Genomic DNA, 10,934 nt, shown 5'->3' with positions numbered 1-10,934 from the left:
CACTATGGTTTTATCTAGCTTTAAACCCGCTCTCTATTTTTTCAGAAAAACAAATTTAAAAAAAACAAACAAACATGCGAGTTATACCTTGAGACAGCTATACAGGGATGATTTGAAATTAGTTGCTCTTGCATGAATAAATCTAAAACAAATAATGCAAATAATGGAACTAATTTCCAAAGAGTTGCACATGAAACTTAGACCAGAAAAGTACAGAACATTGAACATAAAGAAAGGTGCAGTAGAGTTAATAGAATATAAAGCAGAGCATGAGGTTACAATACAACCGATAGGTGAATATGAAACATATAAGAAAATGGATGAGTGTGTGATAAAGGAAAATCTTCCAACAAAAGTTAATTCAAGGTTGAAGAAAATCTGAATTAACCTCAAACCTAAAGAAATACTAAATTTACATCAAGGTGTAAGAATATCTGCCAAACAGAGCTGAGAAGTAAAAATAGAATAGACACTGAACACTCACTATGTACATATTGACGTACTCTTTTTGGTGTAGTATCTTGGTCTGAAACGGATCTGAAAGATTTGTAAAGAAAAATGAGAACTCAAATTAAAAAAAAAAATAGAAAGCACTATGTTTACTCGAGCACACTTACATTAACATGGACTAGGACAGTATGAGGAAGAGGAACAGCAGATATAAAAATGTACAGAACAGTCAGATAAACTTCTCAGAATCAGGTTTAATATCACCAACATATATTATGAAATTAGTTGCAATGCGGCAGCACCACAATGCAATAAACATAATAGAGACCAAAAAAAAAAAAGAATTATAGTAAAGTGTGTGTGGTGCCTATCTCTGGGTGTATGTGTATGGATGGCTGGTTCTTTACTTGTGAAGAGTAAGAGGTAACAAGATGGCACATCATTAAAATTAGTTCAACAATGTCCTGCGGCCTCTGTCACAAGCCGGCTGCTGACATTCGTTGACTTTGATATTTTCCTGCTGCTTAAAATGGTCTTTGTATCTCTTGCCAAGAGAGAGTTCTCCGTAGAGTACTGATTTCAGTAACCTGGAGTTGTCCCTGCCCGACACTTGTTGAATGCCTTGGGATTTTCCTTAATCCTTTCCACCAAGGCCTTCTCATGGCCCCTTGTGGCAGTCCTAATTTCATTTTTAAACTCCTTCCTGCAAGCCTTGTAATCTTCTAGATTCCTATCATTTCCTAGATTTTTTTTGATCCTTTCGTAGGCTCGTCTTTTCTTCTTGACTAGATTTACAACAGCCTTTGTATACCTTGTACATCTTGTACCTTATCATCTTTTCCATGTTTCATTGGAACATACCTACTCAGAACTCCACGCAAGTATCCCCTGAACATTTGCCACATTTCTTCCGTACGTTTCCCTGGCAACATCTGTTTCCAGTTTATGCTTCCAAGTTCCTGCCTGATAGCCCCGTATTTCCTCTTATTCCATTTAAACGTTTCCTTAACTTGTCTGTTTCTATCGCTCTCCAATACTATGGTGCAGAAGATAGAATTCTGCTCACTGGGAGATCTGACACCTGACCAGGTTCACGTCCCAATACCAGATCAAGTACAGCCTCTCCTCTTGTAGTCTGATCTACGTATTGTGTCAAGAAACCTTCCTGAACACACCTACCAAACTCTACACTATCTAAACCCCTCACTCTAAGGAGATGCCAATCAATATTTGAGAAATTAAAATCTCTCACCACAACAACCCTGTCACTATTACTCCTTTCCAGAATCTGTCTCCCTCTCTGCTCCTTGATGTTCCTGTTACTATTGGGTTGTCTATATATATATAAAAACACAGCCGGTAGAGTTGTTGACCCCTTCCTATTCTTAACTTACACTCACAAAGACTCGGTAGACAACCTCTCCATGACTTCCTCCTTTTCTGTAGCCATGACACTATCTTTTATCAACAGCGCCACCTCCCCCGCCCCCTCCCCCTCCCCACTCCCTGACCTTTCAGAAACATCTAAAGCCTGGCACTTTAAGTAGCCATTCCTACCCCTACACCATCCAAGTCTCTGTAATGGCCACAACATCAAAACCCCAAGTGCTGATCCACGCTCTAAGCTCATTCGCTTTATTCATGATACTCCTCGCATTAAAATAGACAGATCTCAATCCATAGGACTGAGCGCGTCCCTTCCCTATCACCTGCCTATCCTCCCTTTCGCACTGTCTCCAAGCTTTCTCTATTTGTGAGCCAGCCTCCCTTTCCTCCCTCACTTCAGTTCGATTCCCACCCCCGCCCCCCAGCAACATTCACAAAAATCTTGCTTAAACTACAACTGATGAAAGACACCATACCTTACCATAAATACAAGCCTGCTCCACTTTTAGTATTAGAGTCCTACACATCCAACTGTGGCCAATCCACTGTTACAGGTAGGACAATACGCAATAACTCTCTGGCTGTAATTTTACAGAATAAACAAGCAAAAACAACGTTTTAAAATAGCTATAGCCATTCCAAACACACATAACTGACAGAGATCAATTCATGAAAAACATCAGAAATATGCCGAATTTAAGGGAAATTGAAAGAATGTGGAACGTGAACAAAATGTACATTGTCCCGATAGTAATATCCACAACTGGTCTCATCCCAAAACCACTGTACATTAGTACAATTAGCTCCACCCATGTAAATCTTCCGAAAGTCACAATAGTATACACCACGACAGGAGTCTGAAATTGCCTATCAATTGAGAAATGTTTGTGCTTGGATATGGCCGTACCTCAGGATTTAACAGTTTGAACTGTGAAAGGATAGAAATAATAAGTTCTTTATAAAGCACCTAATTCGGACGATGTTGTTCAATCTGGGATACAGTGGAAATTAGAAAATAAAAGATAAAATAATGGCAGTGTTAAGAAAGGTTCAATTAATTAAAAAAAGTTTTGCGCGTGTGTTTAAAAGTAACAACTGGAGTCTGCATCCCTTACAGTCTCAGTCTCCCTAGTTATAACTGTGTCGAAGACTTTTCACCAGTACTGTAGTGTTAGGTGCTGAACTCCACAGTTTAGGGCAACAGTTCAAAAAAAAAACCTAACCTGCCAATGATTTCGGCAACTGCAACACTGTTTCCCTCTAATATGCTGTTCTCTTTTACCTTGTACGACTTCATTGTACCGATGTGATTAAATTATCCGTTTGGATCGCATGCAGAAAGGTTTTCCATTGTACCGCGGTACGCGTGACAATAATAAACCAATTTACCGATTTATCGTTGTCAATAATACAGAGCCCCTTGGTTGCTAAGATTTTATACTGGCGTTGGTCGTGGGGATACGTTGGTGGAAGCATCTCTTCCGACAGGAGAAGGGCACAGGCGAGTGATTGGCGACTTAAAACCGGTCGCTTCGGGCAGATGGGACTCGACTCGTCGGCCATGACCGGCCGCTCATCCAAAAGAAGGAAAATTCTGATCTCAACCCTCCGCTGCTTTGCAACTTTACCCTCATTGGGAAGACTTTGGGAGTAAACCCTGTCACGTACACAGTGATGGGTTAAAGAGCCAGCAGAAATACAAAACACTTTGGAGTCCAGTATTGCTATTAACCAATAATATTTGTTAGTAACTACGCAATACAGTAATATAAATGCAGATAAATCAAACAGGTTTGCAATGATTATATACATGTGGAAATATAAGAAAACCATGCTTCTTTAAGTCTAGGGGTAAATAGATAGTCTTACGATAATGAGTAAAATTCAGTTCAGTTCGTGGTAGTGAGTTGAGTAGTGCTGGAGAGAGAGAGAGGGAGAGATTTGAATCTTCAGGTGAGCTGACGCCGTCGATCTTCCCGTTGTCCTCCGAAATCCTTTAAAAGTCACCGACTGTGACAACAACAAAGGGGACCGCTATTCTGTGGTGGAGCTATCAACCCATGCGAGGGTTGGACACACAAATAACTCCCCTCCGGTCACACCTTCTCTGCACTACGAGAACCACTCATCGATCCGCCTGATCAATACCCCAAAACCCACTTTTTCGGTGGGCACAACAAAGCTCATTGTGTCCAAAATCATGTGTTTCAGGCCCATCATCTGACCTTCTATTTATCTCACCGTACTGAGTACCAACTGTCTCTCAAATAACTCCTCCCTTCTCTCGTCAAACAGGCAGTGTCCTTGGAGAAAGTATAAATTACCTGTGAGCAGTCTTCATCTCCCTCTCCCTCTCTCTCTCTCTCTCTCTCTCCCTCCCTCTCTCTTGCAAACAAGGTGTTTAAGGTGTTTGTGTTAAATAACTCTCTCTGTCTTTTTTCAAAAGCACAGTTCGTAGGGGTAATCGAGCACAGTTTATAAGGGTAATTCAGGACCCCGTCACAACCCAATGGGAAAAGCCTGGAGCTGGAGCAACGCAGACTGGCAACGCCAGCGCTTCTGGTTCCAAACCGTATCGGTCTCTGCCGTTCCTTTGGGTTCATCAGATGCATGGAGAGATGGAGCTAGCTACATGGGCAGCAGTTTTCTCTCCATATCGTAGTGTCCTGGCTTGCGTATCTAGTCAGCGGGACCCAACATCCATGGTCAACTCTGACAGACAGAAGACCCATAATACAGCGCCCCACACCCGCACTGCCAGACTGATCAGTAGCATTTGCCAAGACTGCACCCCCTCTCCCAGAAACATGACTTAAATCACTCAGACGCTTGTGGTCTCTCTCACTCACAGAGATACCGTCTTTCACCGCTCCTCCATCTCTAAAACTGAAAACTACCCATTTTCGTTCTTATCATTCCAATGCGTTATCGATACAAAACTTCACGCATATTCCCCTCCTATTTTCATACAAGAGCAGTGGACACCTGTAACTACCCAGCGTGCAGATTTGCCAAAATGCACAGTGTCCTGCTCTCCATATTTCCACACCAGATGAATATTAACAACGCCTGTTAATGATACAAGTAGTGTTCTAAATATAGTGAAATGTTGTTTTGATGGAAGTGCAGTCAGGATTGCAATAGTATACCAGAGGAATGCTCACCTTCACAAGTAATCAGTACCAGATTATGAGGATTGGACATTTTCTGGGACATTCATCGCTGTAAATTCAGGTGCCTGTGAACAAAATGTTACTTTCTGTCCTAATATCCAGGGAGTCTTGAATTAATTCATGTAATCTTAAACACTGAATGTTGAAATGCAGTTATACAGTTCCTTGTCAGATGAGCCATTTAACATTTTGACAATGTTCTCTGTTCCCATGGAAGATGTTCAGCAGAAACACAAGGAGACTCTGCGGGCACAAACTGAAACACTGAGAGTGAACACGATCCTGATGACGGAGAAGGTGAAGGTTTTCCAGCTGGTTGATCGATACGCTGAGCTCACGGTCATTTCTACTCTTCGAGATCGGAGACTGGTGGAGCATGAGCTGCTAGCAAGAGGCAGAGACCACGAGGAGTGGAGAGAGAAACATCTCCGCGGAGAGCTGGAGAAAATCCGCATTGATTATCTGTTTCAGAGCAGTTACTCATATAGTTCCTGGGAAAGAATGAAAAGGTTCTTCACACGATCATCTTCGGGAAGTTCGGCTGTCGTGGCCGGAGTCCCAGGGATCGGGAAAACAACAATGGTACAAAAGTTTGTTTATGACTGGGCCACGGGGAAAATATACCAACAATTCCAGTTTGTCTTCAGTTTCAAATTCCGGGATTTAAACACTATTAACTGTAGAATAAACCTGAGGGAACTGATTCTGGATCAATATCCTTACTTTGGGAATTTCCTGAGAGAGGTCTGGAAGAACCCAGAGGGATTGTTGTTTATATTCGATGGTTTGGATGAATTCAAGCACAGAATCGATTTTGCTGACGGTCGGAGAGACACAGAACTAAAGCACCAGTGCCCAGATCCCGAGTGGTGGTGTGAAGTGTCTGACATAGTGTACAGTTTAATCCAGCACAAGCTGCTCTCAGGGTGTTCAGTGCTGGTGACCACCCGACCCACTGCCTTAGATTTATTGGAAAAGGCGGAGATCAGTGTCTGTGCTGAAATCCTGGGATTTGTTGGTGAGGAACGCAAGGATTATTTCTATAGGCATTTTGAAGATCAGACGGTGGCAGCAGCTGTTTTCAAACACGTGAAGGAGAACGAGATCCTGTACACCATGAGCTACAACCCCTCCTACTGCTGGATCCTCGCTCTGGCACTGGGCCCCTTCTTCACACAAAGAGACAGGGACCCCCAGCGAGTTCCCAAAACTATAACCCAATTATATTCCTACTATACTTACAACATCTTAAAAAACCACGGCCGTGATATTGAGAATCTCCGTGATGTGTTACTCAGGGTTGGTCAGATGGCCTTCACAGGGCTGTCCCAGAAAAAGATCGTCTTTACAGATGGCGATTTGATCAGCTACAATCTGCAGCCTTCGCAGTTCCTGTCCGGGTTCCTGATGGAGCTTTTGGAGAGAGAGAATTCTGCCCGGTGTGTGGTGTACACATTCCCACACCTCACCATCCAAGAGTTTGTAGCTGCAGTCGCACAATTCCTGACTATACATCCCAGGAAAATCCGGAACTTCCTCACTGAGGCCCACAACACGACAGATGGGCGATTTGAAGTATTTCTCCGTTTTGTTGCTGGTCTCTCCTCCCCAATGACAGTTCGGGGCCTGGAGGAGTTTCTGGGTCCATTTGCTAATGAAAGAACCTGCCGGGTGATTGACTGGGTGAAGGAGGAGATTGAACGTCAGATTAGAAACACAGAGACTGAAATTGGTAAAAAGAGCCTCCTGAACACATTGCACTACCTGTTTGAGTCTCAGAATCGTGGACTGGCTCGGACTGCACTGGGATCTGTGGAGACACTTTCATTCCGCGGGATGACGTTGACCCCGATTGACTGCGCGGTCCTGTCTCATGCTATCGGACTCTGTGATACAATAAAACAGCTCAAACTGGAGTACTGCCATATTCAGTGTGAAGGAATCCAGCGGCTGGGACCCGGGCTACACAAGTGCCAAGATTTGAGGTATTTTTTTTTGTTGTTTTATTTAACTTTTACTCTGAACAGCGAAACTGTTCCATTGTCTTGTTTCAATGTAAGGGAATTTGTGTAAAACTCTGGTAAATCAGATTGTGAAGAATTGTGAAAAATGCTCAGGAGATTGGTCGGTATTCCTCAAGGACGAGAGGGTTCTGGGATTTCTTGTAAAGGGACGTTGGAGACGTCATCAGATCAGTGAACAATGGCCACTGGTTTAATAGCAGTGAATCACAGGAATGGTCGTGATTCTCGCTGCCTGTGGCACGTCCATTGACAATGTTCCTTCTCACTGTCTCTGACACCCAGACCGACACTGACTGCAGCAGGTGGGTCAGAGATTCACACCCCCTTACCGGTGAGGGACAAGAGACCGTCAGCAGACTGTCCGAGTCAGTGGGAGAGCATTTCTTCTGTGAGATTCCCTCTCCCTTCCCTTCGCTGTGCCTTGCGATTTCCATCATTCCACCTGTGTGACTGTGCTCACTACCAGATACCCACACCTCATGGGCGCATCTCTTTTCTCCAGATTGTGGGCCTCTAATTAGACACACCCGCCCGTGCAATCTATTTCTGCCTCCTGGTCTTGTGGGTTCACCTTTTCCATTGGCTATCCTCATCATGGATCTCTCTTCCTCCTGATTGCATCTCTTCACCTTATTCTACTTCCTCCTATGGAATCTCTTTCCATTCCCCTACATCCTTTGGGACCTCCCTTCCACATACACCTTCGTACTGTGGGATCTCCCTTCCACATCCCCTTTCCTCTTGTCTGATCTCTCTTCCCCATCCCCCTGTCTCCTGTTGGATCTCTCTTCCCCATCCCACTCCCCGCTTTGAGGATCCCTTCCGCCATTTCAATCGACATTTTCTCCTTCCTGCCGAACTTTCTCCCGCCCTTCTGACCCTCTCAAGTCACCAACACTTTTCTAACCATCGTGGAATGAGACAGAATTTGGTGATTTTTCTGTGTCACACCTATGGACTACATTACTGAAGTTCGGTGAATACTCTGGAGCAGGGCAGTGAGGGACCTGATAGTGATGGGAACTCCGACCAGTGATTTACTGAAGGGTTTAATGTTTCCTGAAATATCCGAGTGAGAGAAATTTCATGAGACCCACGGTTTGAACCACTTTGTTCATCAATTTGTCTGTTTGCGTTTAGACTTGGGGATAATAAACTGGGAGATTCAGGAGTGCAAGTGGTGTCTGCGGCTCTCAGAAACCAGGAGTGTAAAGTACTGACACTGTGGTAAGTACCAGGCTGTGGGATATTGTCTTTACAGTCACTAGGTGTCTGACACTGAACAATAATGTGATCATTAATTGTGCTACTGATAAACACTGGGGATTTTTATCTCCTGTTTCTATATCCTTCGCCCCACTCTCTCACATCTCCAGGCTGGACTACGTTGGTCTCACAGATTCTGGTGCCGAACATCTCGCCTCCGCTCTCAGTACAAACCAATCACTGGTGGAGCTGAACCTGAGTGGTAATGAACTGGGAGATTCTGGAGTGAAACTGGTGTCCGCGGCTCTGAGGAATCCGGAGTGTGAAATACAGAAACTGTGGCAAGTACCAGACTGGGAGATTGTGTTTACAGTCATTGGGTGTCTGAGACCAAATATTAATGTGATCAGTAATTGTATTACTGATAAACTCTGGGGATTTGTACCGTGTCCTGTCTCTCTGCGTCCTTTACTCTTACTCTTTCTCTCTTTCATCTCCAGGCTCTACAGTGTCGGGCTCACAGATTCTGGTGCCGAGGATCTCGCGTCCGATCTCAGTACAAAACGATCAATGAAGGTGCTGAGCTTGGCATCAAACTCGCTCACAGACCTATTTGTCCCCGCTCTCCGTCGCCTCGTACTGAACCTCCCGCGTCTGGAATGGATCCGGTGAGTGTTTGTGTTAATGTTCAATGTGATAAAATATCAGCGGACTCACGGGTTTTCTGGTGATATTTATCTGTGAGTGTTGCTGAAAATTAACCCTAGTTCCCTGTTACGACACTATAGTGTAATCCATTTATTTCAGATTTTTCCTCCATCTGTTTCAGCCTGGCGGGGAATCAGTTCAGTGAGACAGGGAAGATGGAACTGGAGTCTCTGACGGAACTCCGACCCGGACTGAAAGTGGAGCTGTGAACGTCTGCATGTGTGAACATCCCCGCCCGCGGGATAGGGGTATTTTGACCGATTTCCTTCCCTCCTTCAATGCGCGCCGTCCTCTTTAATTTCCAACGGATCTAATGGACCCTGGTCCTGGGCGAGCCCTCTGTGTCGTCAGAGTTGGCTCGGCAGTGACGTATTCCGCCTTACGTCAAGTGTCGCTGCCTTCCAGCGTTCGTCCGTGTTGAGAGCTCCGTAAGTGTGACCCCGGTAAATTACACAGACAGGAAGACTCCGTGGGTGGGGCTCAGTTCCCAGGGTGGGATTATCCCGGGAGAGAATGCTTTTGTTCACTTTGAGCTGAGGACGGTGCATTCGGCAGTCTGGCCGATATAATGATGTTAAATTGACAAAGCCCTCGGCTGTGACACTGGTCTGTAGCGATCTCGGACACTGCCCTGAGGTGTGATTTTATAAACATAGGCTCTACGATGCTGAGTGTCGCTGAGAAACTGGACTGATTATTCAACCTGTCACTCGTTGTCTGCGGTCAGTTAATTGTGTGTGACTGTGGTAGAGGTTGCAGCCCCTGTATGAGTATCTGACGATGCTGCTGCTCAGGTTCGGGCTGCATTTCAACACCGCGCTTCTCATATACGGGCACCCGATACAGAACAGGGCGGGTCGCAAGGAGGATCTCCTGGTAGGATTGTTCCTGGGCCGGGCCAAAATGGTTATTCACGGATCCAGACGGCGGTACGTGGAGGGCTGTGCCCGTCCGAATGGTTGTCCCCCTTCCGAGGATGCGTTCGTGCCCAGCTGTCCTCGGAGAGGGAGCATGCGTCGCAATAGGTACATTGGGGGATTTCCGGGAGCGCTGGGCCCCACAGGGAATCGACTGTTTAATAGACGCTAGTAACCATTTTTTTTAAAACTGAGTGTACTCACAGTATTGTAAAATATGAGTGGTTGTACCTTGTGTATTTGTTGTGCAAATAAACTTTTATAGTTTTGTAAATAAAACGGTGAGCAGTTTACTAATTCCCGAATGCCACGCACTGTTTAGTTTACATTTGTCATGATGAACTGTATAGACCGCTGTAACGCCTCGTCCATGCAGACAAAATCGAATGAAGAGATTAGAAGCACCGATAAAATATCTGGCGCTAGTCCACAGAAGTCCCGAAGAGGGAGGAATGCGAGTGGAACACCGACATTAAACACGTGGTGAAGCACTATCACGTCGCACACTCCCAGCGTCAGATACGGACTGAAGCTCCCTCCGTACCGTCCCATCACACATTACCAGGGTCAGACACAGCGAATCCCCTACACACCGTCCAATCAAAAAAAAAAAAAAAATCTCGGGTCAGACACAGTGTTAGTACACAATCCGAATCAACTCACCAGTTATCAGACACAGAGCGAACCTCCCTCGGCACCGTCCCATCACAAAACTTTGTGATCAGACACAAAGTGCAGCTCCCTACGCACCGTCCTTACACACAAAACCAGGGTCACGGTTTCGTCACAGACTACCACAGTCAAATTCAGAGAGAAGCTCCCTCCGACAAAGCAAGTCCGTCAGTGACTTCTCCAGATAAAAGTGGGTGATAGCATATCAACCAGCTGAAATCGGTGGGGCAGAAACAGGAATGTTATCACCATCGGCACATAACAATTGATGTACATGGCAGACCTGACTTGGGAGACCTCAGAATGGAACAACTGTTCCAAGAAGATGGGAAGATGAGGATAAAGGGGAAGCCTGTTAGGACCGAGATTAGGAAAAACTTCTTCACACAGAGAGCGGT

The 10,934-nt window shown here is 45.0% G+C and overlaps 1 protein-coding gene across 3 annotated transcripts in view; it reads left to right on the top strand.

The window, feature by feature from the left end:
- The window catches only part of LOC140206937 (NACHT, LRR and PYD domains-containing protein 3-like), a 43,609-nt gene extending 33,466 nt beyond the window's left edge, over window positions 1-10,143 (top strand). For 2 of the 3 annotated variants that reach the window (XM_072275230.1, XM_072275231.1), the window contains exons 8-11: window positions 5,227-6,994; window positions 8,174-8,260; window positions 8,410-8,907; window positions 9,069-10,143. In XM_072275230.1, coding sequence (XP_072131331.1) covers window positions 5,227-6,994; window positions 8,174-8,260; window positions 8,410-8,907; window positions 9,069-9,156 — 2,441 coding nt within the window. In that variant the 3' untranslated portion in view covers window positions 9,157-10,143. The remainder of the gene's footprint in view (window positions 1-5,226; window positions 6,995-8,173; window positions 8,261-8,409; window positions 8,908-9,068) is intronic. The other variant, XM_072275232.1, reaches the window with a different exon arrangement.
- The last annotated feature ends 791 nt before the right edge of the window (window positions 10,144-10,934 follow it).

This window comes from Mobula birostris, chromosome 13, assembly GCF_030028105.1.
Source record: "Mobula birostris isolate sMobBir1 chromosome 13, sMobBir1.hap1, whole genome shotgun sequence".
Lineage (NCBI taxonomy): Eukaryota > Metazoa > Chordata > Chondrichthyes > Myliobatiformes > Myliobatidae > Mobula > Mobula birostris.
The sequence above is the reverse complement of the archived record's forward strand: the minus strand, read 5'-3'. Positions and strand labels throughout refer to the sequence as shown.